Source organism: Sciurus vulgaris (genome assembly GCF_902686455.1).
Source record: "Sciurus vulgaris genome assembly, chromosome: X".
Classification (NCBI taxonomy): Eukaryota; Metazoa; Chordata; class Mammalia; order Rodentia; family Sciuridae; genus Sciurus; species Sciurus vulgaris.
Window position 1 is genome coordinate 2,083,987 of NC_136471.1, and position 19,966 is coordinate 2,103,952.

At 52.9% G+C, this 19,966-nt stretch overlaps 1 protein-coding gene across 9 annotated transcripts in view; it reads right to left on the bottom strand.

Annotated features, from left to right (window-relative positions):
* ATP2B3 (ATPase plasma membrane Ca2+ transporting 3) overlaps positions 1–19,966 on the bottom strand; it is a 65,683-nt gene that overhangs the window by 21,138 nt on the left and 24,579 nt on the right. For 6 of the 9 annotated variants that reach the window (XM_079123868.1, XM_079123870.1, XM_079123866.1 and 3 more), the window contains 12 exons: positions 19,441–19,566; positions 18,693–18,818; positions 15,910–15,951; positions 14,032–14,196; positions 13,257–13,471; positions 12,413–12,655; positions 11,693–11,934; positions 6,809–7,043; positions 3,296–3,475; positions 3,084–3,171; positions 2,526–2,632; positions 1,356–1,547 (listed from right to left, as the gene is read on the bottom strand). In XM_079123868.1, the coding sequence (XP_078979994.1) occupies positions 1,356–1,547; positions 2,526–2,632; positions 3,084–3,171; positions 3,296–3,475; positions 6,809–7,043; positions 11,693–11,934; positions 12,413–12,655; positions 13,257–13,471; positions 14,032–14,196; positions 15,910–15,951; positions 18,693–18,818; positions 19,441–19,566 (1,961 nt within the window). The remainder of the gene's footprint in view (positions 1–1,355; positions 1,548–2,525; positions 2,633–3,083; positions 3,172–3,295; positions 3,476–6,808; positions 7,044–11,692; positions 11,935–12,412; positions 12,656–13,256; positions 13,472–14,031; positions 14,197–15,909; positions 15,952–18,692; positions 18,819–19,440; positions 19,567–19,966) is intronic. The other 3 variants (XM_079123871.1, XM_079123869.1, XM_079123873.1) reach the window with 1 other exon arrangement.

Here is a 19,966-nt window from a genome sequence, read left to right on the forward strand (position 1 = left end):
ATGGTCACCCGTCTGTAGGCTGGCTGTCCAGTCCCCCAACTGGGGACAGCTTGGGTGGAAGAAACTGCAACTCTGGGTCAACGCCACCATTCCCATAAGCTCATAACGTCTGCAGCCCTAGGTGTCTTTTATGTTAGCGGGGGTTTACTGCCAGGCTTCCGGTTCCTGCCATCTCCCTTCTCTTGCCTGCTGGCAGCGTCTAAAAGGTGTGCTGCAAATCCTTGGTAGAAGGCTGAAAGCCCAGTGAAAGGGGGCCAGCTTTGGGACCACAGAATGATCCCTCTTCCCATTCCCGTGGAGCAGGAAGACGCCCGAACTCTGACTCTGACCTGCCTGCTTGTCATTCCTGAGTCGTTCTTGAAAAATTATCTTCACAGAGACCTGATTCCGTTCATTTGACATTTCTAGAACTGATACCTTCATAGAGACAGCAGATGAGGGGAGTTGTGGGCTGGGGACGGAAGTGGGTGTGTGGTTTCCTTTTGGGGTGATGAGACTATTCTGGGAGTAGATAGTGGGGATGGTTGTATAACATTGTGTATATACTAAAAACCACTGAATTGAGCACTTTAAAATGGTTATTATGGAAAAGTTTGTGTCATGTGATTTAGATCCCAATATAAAAAAATCTTTAAAAAGACCAACTCAATCAGCAAATAATTTAACTACCTGTTGACAATACGTTTTTCCATCTCTAATAGGGAACAAATCAATTCTGAACGCTCACCAATGGGGAAAAGGGGAGGAGTTTTCACCAAGGGAGAAACCTGGAGTCCCCAGGAGAATGGAACACATATGTCCACACAGAAACTTGCACATGAATGTTCCTAGTAGCACCAGTTGATAGCCAAAAAGTAGAAGCCACCCAATAGGCCACTGCCTGATGATTGAGCAACACATGTGGCATATCCGTACAATGGAATACTGTGCAGCCATAAAAAGGAATGAAGTACTGACTAAAGCTATAACATGAATGAATCTTGAAGACACTGTGCTCAGTGAGATGCTATAAACAAAGGCCACATCTTAATGGGTTGCACGGATCTGGTGATTGCCAGGGGCTCAGGGAGGGGTGACAGGGAGTGACTGTACTGGGTATGGGGTTTCCTTTGGACTGATAAACATACTCTGGAATCAGATACAGGTGATGGTTGCATAACACAGCGAATATACTAGAAAATCTGGTGAACTGTATACCCTAAAATGGTGAATTTGGGGGTATGTGAATTTGATTTCAGTTAAAAAGAATGTGTAGCAAATTGAAAAAAGTACTTGCTTTGCGCCTGGCCTTTAAGCCTGAGCTTTCCAGCCCAAGCTACTGCCCTCAGAAAACTTCCGCAGCTTCTGGTGCCCACCTGAGTGATGCAGGCTCCTGTGAAGGCCACAATCACGGCCACCACGTTGACCGTCAGCTGGAACTGCAAGAACTTGGAGATGCTGTCATACACGTTGCGGCCCCACATGACCGCCTTGACAATGCTGGTGAAATTGTCATCGGTCAGGATGATGTCAGACGCCTCCTTGGCCACGTCAGTCCCTGCAATCCCCTGGGGATGGCACGAAAACACAGAGTCCATGAGTGTCCAAAGCAGAGTGTCCATGGGACCCATTCCTCAGCCCCCTTCGGCTCCCCAGCCCTTTCCCTTCCAAACAACATTCTCCCCAGCTAGGAACAGCACTCGTTTTAATTCATTATGGTCTTCTGCTATGAACAGAGTCATTGCATATCACAGTACAGGGAGTTTGCTCCTAAACTCAGAGGATGCTGATGACGTGGCCACTCACCAGCTTTCTCAGGCTTTCGGGCTCTAGGGAAGCTGCTAAGTAGGCCCTGGGGTCCCAGCTGGAACAGTGGGTTCTCCAGTACAGAGCACAGATGTGGCGACAGCTATACAAAGCTGCTCAGCCCTCTCCTGCTCCACCTCAGGCCTGGCCCCATGGGAGCTGCTGGCAGGAAGCCCCACTCAGTCTTCCCTACAGGTTTGGAGGCCTGGAGGGGTGGGCCAGATCCCTGGTGGGCTGCACTGAATGTGGGCGAAGTGGAGAGTGGCAACAGGGCTTGTCAGGCTTCTGCCTCCAGTGGCCGAGCCCAGAGCCCCAGGGCGAGTGGGCCTGGACTTTGGAGGGAAGAACCAGCTCTATGTGCGTGACAGGAAAGCAGCACAGAGGGAGACCCCACTGGGGACTCTGCTAATCACATTTGGGCCCCAGAGTCCACTGAGAGTGGACTGGGAGTGGACAATGGTAGGCAGGGCCCATTACTGGTGAGCCCCACCCCATGCTCCCCTTCTCAATGATGTCACACTGTCATCATGCCAAACGTCTTTAAACAAACCACAGGAAATCGAGACCCAAGGAAGGCAGAGCTCATATAGGCCCAAGTGCCAGGATGTGAGAGAAAGAACTTTCTAGTCTCCTGCAAAACCTGCCCTCACATGGTCTTTCACTCCTGGCACACGGTTACTTTCTGTGAGACTCAAGGTGTCATTTGTTCAGCTGAGCTGGCCTGGCCCTGGGTGACTTACCATGGCAAATCCCACATCTGCCTTCTTGAGGGCCGGCCCATCATTGGTGCCATCTCCAGTCACTGCCACCACCTGCCGCTGCTCACCAGTAGTGCTGTCAATGATCCCTGGAACACAGAATGGGGCAGGGCAGGGCCAGTGCCATCTGGTAGGTGTGGAGACACTTTGTCCCCCTGCAGCCCAGCCAAGTGGTCTGTGGGGCAGGCTGCCCCCGTGCTCCTGGGCACCTGTGGGTCAAGTCCCCCACCCCACTCTGGCCCATCAGGAGTGCTGAGGGCTTGCAATTTGGTAGAAGGGAGAGGCCTGGCATTGTGCAATTTGGGTAAATGTCTCCCTCCCTTGGGTCTCAATTTCCTGATCTGTTCCAATGAGGAGACAGCCTCCGTGGGCTCCTCTTGCTTGGGCATTTTCTATTCATGGGTCTCTAGAAGCAATGCATCTAGAGCTGGGGATCCTGGCTTCCTAGGCCGGCCCTGGAGACCCACATGGGAGCAGCTGATAGGACATGCCTGGGCACCACTGCTGCCCCCCAGGAAGAGGCTGAGTGAGCTCACTTACCTTTGACCAGAGTGTGCTTGTCAGTGGGAGATGACCGGGCGAGCACCCTCAGCTTGGGCCACACCTTGTCCAGTCGCTCCTGTTCTATCTGGGGGAAGCACATGGACACTGCAGAGGTAAGGTGGGTGGGGGGCTGGCAGAGGGGCTACGAAGGGCGGGGAAGGGAGGTCGTGGAAGCAGCCAGAACTGGGACTAAGGCGGCAGGGAGCTACCTCGCCTTTCTCGTTGCGGATCCTCCTGTTGAACTCCTTCCCTTCCAGGCACAGGAAGTCCTCTCCTGGTTGGATGATGCCACACTTGGCTGCAATGGCCCGGGCCGTGTTGATGTTGTCTCCTGTCACCATTCGAACTGTGATGCCAGCACGCTGGCATTTGCGAATAGCTTCAGGGACCTGCAAGAGACCAGAGGAGTGGGCAGAGCCAGTAAGGCAAAATCTACTCGGTGTCTGGGCTGTACCCTTTCTAACATCCAGAGCTGGCAGTGAAGCCAAACCTGTGGACTCAGTGCAGGGTGTCCGTGGAGGGTAGGGCCAGAGGAGGCCCAGAGAGCAGCTCACAGTCGGTGGGTGCCTCCCTCAATTCTCAACCCACCTCCTCCAGAGACCAGCAATGACTCAGATCCAGGCCCTGGCAGTGTGCAGGGCTGGGAGAAGCCATTGGAAGCTTTCATGCCGTGAAGTGACACCATCATATTCATGTCTGGGAAAGGGTATGTGAGTGGCCATAGATTCACCCAGCTGTTAACCTCATTTTCCAGTTGGTAAACTGAGCTCCAGGGCTGCTGAGCAGAACCAGCCCAGGTCCCCAGGCAGCCTGGCAGGGTAGTGGTGTTGACTCTAAAGAAGAATGAGAAAGGGACCTCCCAAGCCTGGCTACCTGACTGGCTTCCCATGGCTAGCAGTGCCCACTCCACACCCATCCCTCTGGGACCCTGGCTCAGTGTGAGGACTCAGTGGCCAGCTGACTCAGAAACAGCCAGAGCCGGGACTAAGCTCTGGGTTTCTCTCTCACTGTCTCTATTTCTGTTTTGTTTTAACAATATAGAGCTGAAGACATCTTCCCTAGGCATTAATCTTTTTCTGAGAGATGTAGGCTTTACATCATCCACTTGCTGGGGGAAATGGAACATTGCTTGGTTACGTAGCATGCATTTCATTTCCAAATAGCATATTCAGTCGTGGAACAAGGGAAGGAGAAAGAGACCCCCTCTAGCACTGAGTGCAAAACAGGTCAGCCAGGGTTGCAAGTGGGAAGCCAGGAGATGAGCCAGGAGGTCATGGCATCATCCCAGTGAGGGGAGGATGGAAAGGACATTTCCCAAACCAATGAAGTAGTGGCTCTTTAGGCCCTGAGGCTGCAGTGGGAAAGGAAGCAGACAAGATAGGGACCGACAGATGCACTGAGCGGGAAGGGGGAGGGGTGATGGAAGGGAGAAACCATCCAGAGCTTGAGGAATTGAAAGCCGTCAGGCCTAAGCTTGCTAATTTTGCAGTGGGGTCACTGTGAGCACTGATGGGATAAACATGGATGCCCTGGGGACAGACACTGAGTCCGAGGAAGAGAGATGCAAGGATGTGCAGGTGCCCAGTCCTCTGGTCTAGGGATCCTAGGGCAGGAGTCAGGCTGTGGAGGACTGGGGCGGAGTGGCCTGGGAGCAACCACGGAGAGTGGGGGCAAGAATAGAGGGGCCCCCCTTTAAGGCTGTGCCTGAGAAACTTGATGATCCCTGGAGCAAATGGCCTTAAAAGTAAGGATGAGCACCCCCAGTGATGTGTACCCTTGATATTTTCTGCTCTTTGAGGATCTCGGGGTGCTGGGTAAGACCCTATGTTATCAGGAGGCAACTCCCCTCCAAGCAAGGTAGTGAGGCAGCTCCTAGCCCTGGAGCATCTGGAAGGCATCCCTCTGCTGCCACCAAGTGGCTGGGACAAGCCTGACAGCCAGGAGCTGCAGACCCAAGCTGGGCCTGCTCCTCAGTAGTGACTGCCAGACTCTCCACGCAGTCTTGGGGCTCTGGGCCTGCCACCCAGGTGGCAAGAAGGACCCTCTCTATAAGGCGACCCCCTTCTCAAGAGACTGATTCTCCCTTGCCATCTGCTCAGTGCCTCTCCCTGCTTCCTCCTCAGGGATGCAGAGCTCAGTGGAGGAGCTGCGAGGCCCTGCTCAGGCCTCAGGGCGGCCCAACTCCAAGCTTCCTGTGGGCACAGCTCACACCAGGGTCATCTGAGGCCCATGTGCCTTCCCTTCTGCTATTGGCACCAGAGCTTCACAAGGCCCTGTGTGCTCTCTTCCTGGTTGCCACCTGGCTGACCCATTTCCCTGGGGATCTGCCTGGCTTTCTCACCTGAGACAAGTCACTGAGATCTGCCTCCTGGACTCTCTAAAGCCACTCTCAAGTCAAAAAGGAGCCATTTCTGTTTCCTGGGCCCCTCTGCCATTGCCCAGCCTGGGGTGGCCTCTCTCTTGCCTGCTGTGGCACCCCCTGAAAGTAGATCTTTATTATACCCTTACCACAACTTGCCTGTGTTTGACATTTTCTGAGATGAAGACTTACATAAAAATATATCACAGCAGGCCCAGGAGCTCACCCTAATGCCCGTTCACATTGGGTTCTCCTTGTAATGCAGGGTTGCTCTATTGATAATGACCCATGGCCACTGGGCATTTTCTTCTGAATTGAGTTTTTTTTTTTTTTTTTTTTTTTTTGGTCCATGTCCAAAGCATGAAGCTTCTCCTCTCCTGTCACCCCTCCACTGTAGCTCCTATAAATATGTTTTCAGGCTTCTGGCATGAGGTGACAGCAATAGAGGGGGTCTGTGAAGACAGAAGGCCCTCCCAGATTCTGCCTCTCCCATCTTTAAAGAGTAAAAAGCAGCCATCCATGGAACCTGCTCAGGTCAAAGTCTTGAATGACTTCCCAATATCAAGGCCATGACTGGGTAAACTTTGCTCTGTACCTGCTTCAAGGGACACATGGCCCTTGAAGTTTCTCTTCCCTGTCTGACCTCTGTTGCAGCTGCACACTGTCCCAGTGACATCGCCCATACAATGATGCTCCTGGAATTTCTCTCCAGTCAGGACCTTTGCTCTGAGTTCTCCATTCCTGTAGCCACTGACCTACTTGACATTTCCATGGGGATGTTCTGAATACCATTCAGATCCAACTAAACCCTTGACTGAGAACTGCCCACCCTGTCCCCCAAACCTGCTCAGTCATCCCTGGCTCTCCCTCTCCCTCACCATCCCCGTCAGTCCATTGGTTCTGTGGGGGGAGGAGGGCTAGGGTGGGGTTTGAAGATCTCACTGCCACACTCACTCACCTGGTAGGAGGTGGAGCCTGAGCTATGACCTGGGTCCAAGCAGGAGGGGGCTTCCTGTGGGCAGCCAGAACCTCTATGTGGGTCAAGGACAAGAGCCCCCAGGGAGGGGATCAAGTGTATTGAGGAGGGCGTGATCTGGGGTGCAATGGCCGTGCCCCCAGGAGGACCCCAAGTCTCTGCCACTGACCGCCTTATCCTGTGTTTCTGCACTCCGGCAGCTAGCTGGTTTGCTCTATCTGTAACTGTGCAGTAAGAGGTGTAACAGCTGGGAAGGCAAGGAGAAAGTGGCTCTCTCCATGCACGCTTGTGTCTGAAGTACACCATGGAGGTCAAGTGTGGAAAAAGGCTGCCCCTCCACCTATCAGACATCTCAGGTCCAGGAAGCAGTTACCAAGGGGTGGCTACCTCAGGCCGCACGGGATCCTCAATGCCCACGACAGCTATGCAGGTGAGGTCACCCACCACCTCATTCTCGTTGTCCCAGTCGGGCTCCTGGCCTGCAGAGAAGTCTCGGTAGGCAATGCAGATGGTGCGGAGGCCATCACAAGCCATTGGCTCAATGATCTTCTTCACCATGTCATCCCGGTCCCGAGGACGAAAACTTCGCAGTTCACCATTGCTGTTTAAGATGTTGGTGCACCTGGGGCGAGGGGAGGCGGGGTGGAGCGAGGTGGAGACAGGGAGAGAACAAGAGGAAGCAGTGCCAGTCACACTGGATTAGGGTGGGATTTTAGCTGATGACAAATGTCCTTATAAAGAGAGCAGAGGACACAGACACACAGGGAAGGAGGCCATGTGACAACAGAGGTAGAGACTGGAGTAATACAGCTGCAAGCCAAGGAGCACCGAGGATTGTAGCCACCACCTGAATCTGGGAAAGGCAAGGAAGGATTCTCCCCTACAGCTGTCAGAAGGAGCACAGCCCTGTCTACACCTTGACATTGGATTTTTGGTCTCCAGAACTGTGAGATGATAAATTTCTGTTGTTTCAAGCCAGCAGGTTTGGGGTCATTTGTTACAGCAGCCTCTGGACCCTCATACACTAGAGTTGGCTGGGGGACCCCACCTGGCTGGGAGCCCTTGACTTATGGCAGTTCTCCCATGGCCTCCACGGGGCAAGGATGCGGAACATCAGCAAAAATCAAATGCCACAGACTATCAGTTGTAACCATGGAATGGGAAAAGCAGCAATCTCAGTCCAAGCTCTGAGGACCCAGGAGCTTCTCAGAACAGATATGACAGGGAGGAATCAGCCAAAGACAGGTGTGATAGAAGATGTGAATGGGCTTAGGTGGTAGGTACCACAGGGAAACTAATGAAGAAGAAACTGGTTGTCAAGACAGAAGGAAACGATAACAAAAGCTGGCAAAGATTGATGTCTTCTTAGGAACACAGATTCACTCATGTCATTCTCACGATACTCCCAGGAAATAAGTTATGAGGGGAAACCATGGTGGCCGTGGGGAGATGGGGCAGCTGATTTGCTCATGTTCACATGGTCAGCAAAGAGTGGAGCCGGGGTTGGACTTCAGACCCTGCTACAGAACTTGAATTTTTAGCCACAGTGGGCACCAAAGGAGAAGCACAGAAACAAATCTAGGGCCCCCAAGTCCAGCCTCCTCTCCCAACCTAGCAGGGGCCACTTCAGGGAGGAGGTGGCCTTTGCCCTAGGTTGCAGTGGCTGTTCTTGAGGTGTCTTGGGGGCTCACCTGGTGATCAGATCTACTGAGGGCAGTGAGCAGGCTGAGCCTGGGGCCACAGGGAACCCTGGGTGCCCCACCAGGGAAGTACAGGAGGATCCAGGTGTGTGGTGCAGAGGGAATGGGTAAAAGAGAGGCCAAGGCCAAAGGGAAGAGTGCAGGCTGAGAAAGGGTGGGGGGAGCAGGGATGCTTGGAGGCAAGGCTGCATGCTCCCCCCTCTGTTGTTTTAAATAGCTTTATTCACTTATAATTCACATACCACACAATCTGCCCATTTAAAATGTACAATTCAATGGTTTTTAGTATATTCACAGATATGTACAAGCATCACTGCAGTCAACTTTCAAAGTTTCATCACTTCTAAAAGAAACCCAACAAAAACAATAGCAGCAAAAATAGATGAATTGAACTTCATCATAATCTTAAAATATTTGTGTATCTAGGGACACTCTCAAGAGTTAAAAAAACCAACACAATGGAAGGAAATATTTACAAATCCTATACCTGATAAGAATCTAGTAACCAGAATATATAAAGAACTCTTAAAACGCAACAATAAAAACACAAACAACCCAACTCGAAACTGGGCAAGGGGTTTCAATAGAGATTTCTCCAAAGAAAACCTAAACTGGCCACTAAATACTTGAACAAATGCTCAACAGCTTTAGTCCTTGGGGAAACGGAGAGCAAATCCACCATGAGATACAACCTTACACACACCAGGATGACCATAATAATAACAATAAAACTAGAAAATAACAAGTATTGGGAAGGATGAGGAGAAGTTAGAATTCTTCTACATAGCTGGTTGGGAGCATCAAATTGTGTAGTCATTTCGGAAAACAATTTGAACATAGAGTTATAATATGACCCATCATGGTACACTTAGGTAGACATGATGATTAATTTTGATGTCAACCTGACTTGATTGAGGGATGCCTAGAAAACTGGTGCCAAGAAGCGGGTCCTTGCTGTGATTGTACCTGACAGTGTGGAAGAATATTCAGAATGGGTTTGTGGGAGGACTTTGGAAAGTTTGAAGGAGCAGGCTGGAGAAAGGTCAGAATGCTATAAGCAGAGCTTCATGGTGATTCTCCTGGGAGCTCAGAGGACCAGCTTGCTGAGAGTAATACAGACAGTAAAGACTGTGCTCACGAGTTTCAGATGGCAACAAGGGCTCCATTGAAAATGGCACAGGGGGCCATCCTTTTTCACATTATGGCACAGATTTTGGCTGCTTTTTGTGTATGTCCTGAGAATATGTGGGAGGCTGAGTTTCAAGGTGAAAAACTAGTTTACCTGGAGGAGGAAATTTTGAGGCAGACAGTATTCAGGCTATGGCATGGGTGTTTATTCCTGCCTGCTTTTAGCCAAATTTACTGTGAGAATCAGGAGCAAAGAGGAATAGAGTGGAAAGATCTGCAAAACTTGCAGTTTGGCCAGAAAAGAAGTGCTTGTAATGTTCTGTCCAAAGAGGGTACTGTTGTGGTTGCTAGTGTCACTAAAAGGAAGCCAAGTGGATAACAGGAAAGCTGCCTGGAGGGAATCTCAGGAATGGAGTGCCATCTCATGCTCAGAAATGGAGAACTGTAAATTGCTTTCAAAGAATTTCCAGGATAGAGTCTGGGAGAAGAAAGCCCCAGGGTGCCATGCTCACCCCAAAGTGACTAGGGATTCATTTCCCTGGGATTTGTTTTCCCGTGTTTAACCAGAAAGGCACTCAGAGGCAGCTACAGTCATGGTTCAAGGGGGCCCAGGAACAGCTTGCACTGGTGGCAGACCTTGATGTCATTCAGGTGATGCTGGTTTTGCAGGCAGGCAGGAAGCAAGAGTCATGGGGACATGGAGGCTTCTACCAAGATTTTAGAGGAAAGGCCGGGAGTGCAGGCAGCGTGCAGCACTGCCAGGGCAATGCATGGAGCCTTGAGGGTGAAGCTCATTCTGCAGTGGAGACCCAGGGAGTTTGAGGATGCCAGGAGGGAGGAATGTCTGCTTGGAGGAAACCGCCAACAGTGTTTGCCAGCCCAAGAGACTGGCCTTGTGGGCTGCAGCCAGTCAAGTTAGAGGGGTGGGGTTGGCCAAGCCCTTGGGAGCCACATACCAACATGGTGTACCTCAGATGCCAGACCTGGAGGTTTAGGATTTAATGTCTGCCTCCTAGGTTTTGGTCTTGCTTTGGTCTGGTCCCTCCATATTATTTTCCTCATCTTGGAATGAGAATGCTTATCCTATGTCACTGTATCTTGGGAGAATGTAACTTTCTTTTTAAAAATTTACAGGGGCTCTTGGCTAAGATTTTGCTCTGAGTCTCAGAGGAGACTTTGGACTTGGACTTTTAAGCAAAGTGGGACGAGTTAAGACTCTGGATATTCTTGGAGAAGAACTGAATGCATTTTGTATTGTGAGATGGACATGAACCACTGGGGGCTAGGGACAGAATGTCCCCCAAAGTTAAAGACTTGGTGCCCTTCTTGGCACTCTTGGGAGGTGGTGGAAACTTAAAGAAGTGGGGTCTAGTGGGCAGGTTTTAAGTCCTTGGGGACATGCCCTTGAAGGGGATTGTGGGACTGTGGTCTCTTCTTCTTTCTCCTTCTCATCCCAGCCATGAAATAAGTGACTTTTTGCTCCAGCACACACACCTGTCATGATGTACTGTCTTGCCACAGGCCCAAAGGCAATGAAGCCAAGTGACCATGAACCAAAACCTCCAAATTGGTGAGACAAAACAAACCTTTTCTCTTTATAAACTGATATATCTTAGGTTTTTGTTATAGGAACGGAAAGCTGACTGAAATAGGATATATCCAAAAGAGTTGAAAATGTGTATTTTCAAACACAAACTTGTACATGAATGTTGATAGCATCATTGTTCACAATAGCCAAAATGTGGAAAAAATCCTAGTGTCTGTCAACAGATGAATGGGTAAACAAAATTGATCTTATACAAACAATGGAATATTATTCAACCATCAAAAAGAAATGCAATTATGATACATGGATGCACCTTGAGGACAGTATTCTCAGTGAAAGAAGTCAGACACAAAAGGCCACAAAGTGCATGATTTCCTTTTTTTCTTTGTGATACTATGGATTGAACCCAGGGGTGCTCTACCACTGAGGCACATCCACAGCCCTTTTTATTTTCTAGTTTGAGACAGGGTCTCATCATGTTGCCCAAGCTGCCCTCAAACTTGCATCCTCCTGCCTTAGCCTCCTGAGTAGCTGGGATTATAGGTGTGTGCCACTGCACCCAGCTGCAGGATTCCATTTACATGAAATGTCCAAAATAGGCAGAGACAGAAATCAGATCAGTGGTTGCCTGGATGGGCGAGGAGATGGACAATAACTGCTTAGTGGGTCTTGGGCTTCTTTTTGGGGTGATGGAAGTGTTTTAGAACTCGAGTAGTAAAGGTTGCATGACATTGTGAATATACTTAATGCCACTGAACTGTACACTTTAAAGTGGTTCAAATGGTCAGTTTTATATTAGGTCAATTTTTTCACAAAAATAAAACAAGAAATCTCGTATATACCCTTAAACTAGCCCCCAGCCACCCAACCCCTGGCTGCTTCCTGTTGCCCACTCACTTTTTGAGCAGGATTTCCGAGGCCCCTTTGCTGAAGAGGCGGAAGCCGCCGTCAGGCATGCGGATGACCGTGCTCATGGACTTGCGGACTGAGTTGAAGGTGTACACTTTGTAAAGCTTATCTTCTGGAATCTGCTCCCGCACGGGCTGGAAGTCCCGCTTCAGGTCCAGGACAAAGCCCAGCAGAGCGCACTCCGTCTTATTGCCCACTTGGCGTGGGAGAGCGCCTTCCTTCTCTGGAGGCTGCAGGGCGAGGAGAGCCAAGATGGCACCGAGGCCAAGAGCACCCTCCGTGCTGCCCCCGGGGCCTGGCTCCTGCCCAGTCGTGGCTACCATGTTGTTAGGGTGTGGTGCCAGGGGGCAGAGGACTGCTCCCCTGTGTGGACTAGGTGACCCTGTGCAGGCAGGCTTCTCCTCATCCACCAGACTTAGAAGCTGCAGGCCCCACCCAGTAGCTGGAGCACCCTGTCATGCCAGGGACTGGGAGGGGGGTGCCCAGTACCCTAAAGACTCTGCTCAAAAAAAAAATGTTTGTCGTGATGCTGGGGATGGAAGCCAGGGCCTCATGCATTCTAGGCCAGCGCTCTACCATGGAGGGGCCTCTCAGAAGTTCTTAAGGGGGTCTAGTCAGCTTTCAGGACAGCTCATGCCACACCCCAGCCCAGCCCCCTTCCCTTGTCCCACAGCAGCTCGGTCAGCCTGCCCTCCTGCTCCAGCTCACTAGTATTTTGGTGGTGTAGGCACTGTTGATGGAGATGGCATGGACCAGGAGGTCAAGGATCTTGGGGGTCAGGGCGCTGGGGGCTGGAATCTCTTTGTAGTGGGTGTCTCCTAGGTAGGACTGGACCACAGTCATCCGGTTGGTGGTGAGCGTGCCCGTCTTGTCTGAGCAGATGGCTGTGGCATTGCCCATGGTCTCACAGGCATCCAGGTGGCGTACCAGGTTGTTGTCCTTCATCATTTTCTGTAAAGGGCATTGATGGGGTGGGGGCACTGGTGTTGTTCACTCATCAGGTTAAAGGGAATGAGAGATGGTCAATACACTAATAGCCCGCTGGGGACCCCGGTCAGCCCTGGGCTGGGTGGTGGCTGACCCAAGGCAGCAGGCCTGTAAGACGGAAGGATGCTCATCAAACAGGGAGCAGTCGCTCTCCTCAGAGCCCCCTCTCAGGTTCCCCACTGGCCCTGTCATTCCCTGATGCTGTCCCACGCTCCTCCCACAGTCTCCTGACGTCCCAGAGCCTCCCGGTTTCCGTCTCTGCCAACGGCACCAGTGTCCTCAGTTCCTGACCCTTCTGACCTCCCTATTCCTGTGTCCCACAGATGCCAACCCTCAGGTCTACTTCACCACCCATGTGCTCTCTGGCTTATCTCATTGTGCCCAGGGATTCAGGTGGGAAAAGCTACTGAATACGGCAAGTCCCTCTGTGTCAACAGATCTTCAAAGATGCCCCTCAGTCCCCACTCAATGCCTTCCCTCCTCCCGGAGGCCTCCCAACCTCCCCCAGTCCTAGGTGCAGCCCAGGTGCTTACTGACAGCCCACAATTGTAAGCACTGTTATTACCTTGACAGAGTAAGCCAAGGAGATGGTGACAGCAAGAGGCAGGCCCTCAGGGACAGCCACAACCAACACAGTGACACCGATGATGAAGAACTTCACGAAGTACTGCACATAGACGGGCGTGCATTCTGCCAGCCACACCCGGCCATCCACAACGAAGGTCTCAATCACAAAGTAGAGGACCAAGATGATGACAGTGATGGCGGACATCACCAGCCCTGCCCAGTCATGATGGAGGCCACAGTTGATGAGGAGAAAGGAAGAGGGAAGAAGAGGTAAGGGGCACTGTTGCTGTGGCCAGCTTGAGACAGATTTGCTTCATGTTTGGGATAAACAGCTGGGGGGTGGCTCGGAGGGGCAAAGCAGGATCTGTTTGCATGGGAGCTTGGGATGGTCTTTGCTCAAGTTCCCTAGGACATGTGGGATGGACAGCAGAGAGCCTATGTCCAATGGCATGAGAGGCATGGCTGGGGGGACCCTCAGAACTTAGAGTTCCAGCCAGCAGGCCTTCAATGCTGCTGGTTGCCTTTTGACCATGCTGTGGGCAGAGCATGCTGGGTAACAGGTCAGCATGTGACTTTGGCCTTAGGGAAGGGTTTGGAATCCATGCTTACTGGGGAGGGTTGGGCCAGACCCTAGCTGGTCCCTGGCTGCCTGGCCCACACCACCTGCAATATCCCTTCATCCTGGCTCTACATGACACGGTTCCATCTCCACAATCCCAGTGTCCCTTATGCCCAGTTGGTGGCCCTGGCTGGGTACCTCTGGCTGTCCCTACCTGCTTTCCCAATCTGCACAGCCAGTTTCGTAAGCTTTCCCTGTAGGACCGACTTCTCCTTCTTGGGCACATTGGCTTTCTTCTTCTCTCGCTCTTCCATCTCCCCACCCTCTGCACTCTTCAGGGGCTGCATTTCCATGGCAACTGCCCCATCCTGCTTCTTAGCTACACACAGAAGAATAACATGGCCTCAGTTAGGGCATAGCTAGGGTGAAGAGTTCCAAGGGGCTATCACAGGGGAAGACATGCCATACCAAACAAGATGAAATGGAATTCACTGGGGGTTCTCTTATACAATTCCAAGCTTAACATGGGAAAGGGAGTCTATTGACCTGCCTCATCTTGCTGCCTAAGCTCAGGCCCTCCTGAGGTGGCTGGGCAGCTCTAGCACTGTCCTAGGTGGGAGAGAGAAATGGTTCTCTCATGGGAAGGGAGGACAGACACAAGAACAAGGTACTTGGGCACACAGACAGGTGGCCAGTCCTGGAATACCCCAAATTTCAATACCTGAGGAGAGGTCTGTGGTCCAAGGAATGTTCCAGAACCTGAAGTTGACTCATCTGCCCACTGGTGCACAAGCCACTTCCCTGCTCCCCTTGGAGGCTTAGGGGCCCTGCTCAGGCTGTCTACTCCCACTGCTATGCTCCCTGGGTTGCTGTAGGCAAGCTTTTCTGACCCTCCAACTGACTCTCTGCCTGCCAGCTGGAGCAAATTGCTCTTCTACTCCCCGCTCCCTCCTCATCCTTGTTGCCTTTGGTGTGGTGGTAAGTCCCCCACTTGTCATCTCCCTCTGCCAAGCTCAGCCTCACACACTCCCCAAGCTCCAGGAGTCTCCAGCTGCACTACTCAAAGTGATCACATCTACTCTACTTGCTCTTGCCACTCTTTCTCAGAGAGGGGCAACCTGACCCAGCAACTGGGAGGTCCCCTGCTTGTCTTTATCTGCCATTACTCTGATCTCCCCTGCAATGGGGCTTTTGGCGCAACAGCCGTTACCTCTGCATCCCCTCGCCCCACCTCCCAGCCCAAGGCCACTCACCATAGCTCCTTCCTCCCAGCAGCCTCAGGGATAAGCCAAGTCCTGCCCAGCTGGGCCACTTCTATCCTTGTGCCCCAGCTACTGTCACACCTCATAGCCCATCCCCAAATGCCCTCCCAACTTCAGTTATCCTTTGAGCTCTAGTTGGCTTATCTGACCTGGTCCCAGTCCCTGGGGCCCTGCGTGCGCACACACCACGTTGTGCTTGAGAACTGTCCACCTCTTGCACCGTGACTTCCTGAGGACCCTGCTTTACCCGCTGTCACACTCTTAGCACCCAGAACTGACTGCTGATTTGAGCTGCCATCACTTCTCCTTGGGCTGCCACCTGCTATCCAGCCACTTCTTCCCATGTCTCAGCCAGGTATGTGCCCAACCATAGAGTGCCAGAGGCCACAGGGACTCAGGCTTAGAAGAGAGCTGGACCCTGCCCCTGGCTCACAGGCTCAGTCAGAGGGAGCTGACCTTGGAAACCCACAGGGCCCAGAGCTTTGGGAACATCAACTTCTCTATGCCTCTGGTTCCTTCTCTGGCCAAAGAGGACCCAGTGTGCCCATCACAGATGATCTTTATGCACAGACCCCAGGTGCATAATGGCCAATGACCCAGGTGTCTGCTAGCCAACATCTAGGTGGCTGGTCTGGTCTTCCAGAATTGTCTGTGGATACCCGGGGGGTGCTCCTCCATTCTCAGGCCGGGGCAGAACCATGGAGCTCACTTACCTGGTCTCTTGGTGTTGATCCTGCTCTGGTGGTGGGCGGCCCCTCCCCTACGCCCCCCTCCCCAGCCCCCTCCCCCAGGCTCCTCAGCTGCCCTGAGCAGCGCTGCACACACATTACCTCTGGTCTGGCTACTGTCCATCGCCCCATCCTGCTGCTTGCCTACAACGGAAGAGGAATGACAGACACGGAGACTTGAGAACATCTAAACATACATGCACAGGACAGCAGGCAGCATGGGTCCACGCGGGATAGGAAGGGAAGGATGCACCTGGTTGCTGGCGGCCCTGATACCGCTCACAGAGGGACCAACTTGATATCTTGTGCTTTCCAGGCTCACTCTGCCACCATCTCCCAGCATGTGGTTAACACACAAAACCCAGAGCCAGGGCCTCCCATTGGGCCTTAAGACCAGACACACGGCAAAGCCCTGAAGGCAGACCTGGATGGGCCCCGAGTCACGTGGGAGAGCAGTGGGAGGCTTCCGAAAGGACTGCTGTCCTGAGCAGGGCCCTCCCACAGTGCTGACCACACCTGAGGGCTGTGCGAGGTGGGTGGCAGTTAGAAGGGCTGTCCTGGAGGCAATGCCTATAGCGGCTCCAATCCAGAGGTGAGCTGACCAGGCAGGAGGGGCTTGTGGGATCATCTATCAGTCACCACACAACAGCTCATGTCAATGGGGATCCAGGAACACAGACAAGGTGCCAGGTAGCTCCCAGGCAGGGGGATTGGGATCTGGGGTCCCCAAGAACCATGGAGAGATTCCCCTCCTATCCAGACGTGGGACATAGATTAGGGCCTCTGCCCAGGGCCCCCGTGGGGGCTGGGGACAGTCTGGAGGTGAAGGGGACCTCTGAGGTGCAGGGGGGAGACACCCACAGACACAGGATAACAGTAAGACGATAACAGCATGGCAGGTAGGGGCACCACTGGAAGCCCTGGGATTGTGAGGGCCCAAAGGAAGGATGGACTATAGACCTAGCCTTAGGCCTCTAGGGCAGGACGGAGGCATGTGGGCTCAGCACTGCCAGAGGAGGGGGACCCGAGTGCAGGCACCGTGGGGGAGGGAGGGAGGAACCTCAAGGGGAAGGTATGTAGGAGTTAGAGTCAAAGGCAAGGGCAGGGCAGCAGGTGGACGGGGGCACTGTATGCCCAACAGGCTGGGCTGACTCATGGGGAGTCAGTGAGGCAAGGAGTGGGGAGACCCGGCACCTCAGAGCACCCCTCCCCAAAGAAGCTCTGGCCCCTAAGTTGCACAGCCTATTGGTGCTGAGGGGAGTTGGAAGAAAGGTCCTGAAAGGGACTGGAGGAAGGGCCTAGGACCCAGCTGTGAAGAACACCAATATTTAAGAGAGAGAGCAGGAAGTCAGGATTCTGCAAAGGAACCACAGGGGACACTAGGACAGTGTAGGCTCCAGCAGTTCAAGGGAGAGAACCTTAGCGGGGGGAGGGTGTCCCTGGAGGTCCTGTGTGGAAAGGGATTCCCTGCTAAACAGCTGGGACCAGGGGCCACCAGGCAGAGTCAATTGTTCTTCCCTGTAGAAAGGTCTAGGGACTCCAGTTCTGGCCAGCCCAGCCCAGATGAGGCCTGGCTCACCTATGTGCCTATGCACCCTTAGGACACTTGCTAAGGAAGGACACTGAACTGCGCCCTGCAGGAACAGGGACCTCAATGCGGCAAATGTGAGGTGGTGGAGGGAGGACTTGGCCTGGCAGCAGCAGGGAGGTAACCACATGGAACACACAGGCCCAGGTGGCCAAAAGATGGTCCATGGAAGCTTCCAAGCCACTGCAGCTCACCCTGCTCCTCTGTCACTGCCTCTATGAGCAGAGAGCCTCAAGAGGTGACCCATGACTGGGCTGCTAGAGCACTCTTCCTTTATGTTGACTGTCTCACCTGCTTTCTTGGCTCCAGCAGCCTAAGACTAACTGTCCCTTCCCCAGATCATTGGCCCAGAGCCCTGCTGGAGGCTTCCTGCCGGAAGCAGAGTTCTCCCCACGTGTGCAGGTCCTTTGCAGTTGTAGAGGGGAAGCACACATCCAGAAATCTCCACTCCCCACTTGGTTTGGGCTGCAGGAGAGGCCTGCGGGCAAACACAGGCCAGAACCAAGGGAGTGGTAAGCAGATGTGGGTCAGAGTGACACAAGGGAATGGCCTGATGCACAGTGCCAAGACCCAGGGGGTCAGAGAGTATAGAGGACAGCTCCATAGCTTGTAAACCCCTAAAATGAGAACCAAAGGGGACACTGGCCATGCTTGCAGGGCAGCGGGCTACCTCTGTGCCCAGCAGGACAGGGCCACTATGGAGCTGGGCTCTCTAAAGTCATCTGTCCTTTGACACTGCTGTCCCTAGGGTGAGTGCCTATTGCCCACTGGTGAGCCAATTCTGCCCTCCTCCCATCCCAGCATCCTTTTACAAATCCTATCCTTTCTGCTCTCTCTTCCTTGATGTGCTCAAGAGCACTCCACCTCTGGGTTTGTGACCCCCATTTCCCTGGCCGTCATGTTGACCCAGGATTCTCAGCACTTTACTGAGCATTTGCCGTCCAGACTGTGGGGGTTGCACACCCTGAAGCCAATGAGTCTAACCCCTGTCCCTCTGACCTCATTCCTGTCCAGGCACAGCATCCCAAAGCCTTCAGGAAGCAGCCATTCCAGGGAAGCTGCCCTTACGCAGATTTGGAGGGGCCCCCAGCCTGCTGGCTCTTGGGAACAAAACCCCAGAAGAAGGATTGCCAAGAAAAAGCAGAAGAGAGGACATGGCCTCTCATCCTCTGAGGGCTGGCTCTCCTGGAAGCCTGGGACTGGCCAGCAGGGGACTGCCAACAGGCAGACGAAGAAGAAAGAGCAGTGCCCCGCTGTCCCAGTCACAACTAGAAACTGGAAGTCAGTGTTGCCTTACCTTTCTTATCTTTCTTCTCCTCCTCCTCTCCACCAGCTCCAAGCAAGGTAAAGATAATGCCTGTCTGGGAGTTCACACCAACGGCTGTTACCACCATTCTTCCAGAACCTTCCATGACATGAGTGCCTGGTACAGCAACACAGAGAGACTGAGACAGAGATTTGTACCACCTGGCAGGAGACATGTTCAATGCCCACAGAACGGTTCCCAGGGAATCCCAGAGGCAGGAACTCAGCATTCAGAGGCTACTACAGCCGTATTGACCCAAATCCTAGCCAGGCTCAGAGGAAACCCAGAGGCACAGAGGAGCAGGTATTTGGAAGAAGCACAGGTGAGCCATTCACAGGCTCCACCAGAGGCCTCTGGCCTTTCCAGTTTCACACTGTGTTTCCCCTTGGGATAAATGCTAGGCTAAGTCAGAATGTTCTGGAAAGGGAACACTTATCTCCATTGGATCTTCTTGAAGGTATAGATTTGGGAGAAGTGCTGCTTTGCCCCCCCATCAAGTTCCCTCCCCATTCAGGACCACCAAGGGCCCTTTGCAGCCCTGTGGCTGTAGGTACCACCACCAGTTCTCCAGTGGCCCATGCTGGCTTGATGATGGGTACAGTCCTCTATTCCCTAACTGGAAGGGCTATTTAGGGAAATTGTTCCTTGAGGTGAGTTTGGCAAGTGGCTTGGATGGGGATGTTGGACCAAATGGCTTCCAATCCCACTGCACTGGGCTGGTTGGGAAGGTGGCCCTTACCTGAAAGTAGCATGGGGTCTTTGTCAGCTGACTTGCGCACGTGATCCGACTCGCCCGTCAGGGAACTCTCATCGATTTTGAGGTCGTTGCCCTGGATGAGCACGCCATCGGCAGGCAGCAGGTCTCCTACAGGTCGGCCCGGAGCCAGAACCAGAGGCTGTGGATCCACAGGACTCCCCCCACCTCCTCCCAACTCTCCCAGGGAAGGTCCCTCTAGACCTGATGAACCAGGTGCTCAAGGGAGTCAAAAGCCCTCTTCTTTCACTCTCCCTCAAGTGGGGGAGGGAACCACCCACACCTAACCACGTTGTCCAGCTTGCAGGGGACAGGGTCAACATTTCCACCCTGCAGTAGTGGGGAGACACCTCCATAGAGGCTGTGGAGACAGTCTGCTTCCCGGGGTGTGACTGCATCTCAAGTAATCCCTTCCCACTTGCCTCATGCTCCTGCATGCAGGTTAAGGCGCCTGTGCACCGACAGACAGCCTGCACGGGGCGTCTCCTCTGGCCCATGCTTCTTGGAAATG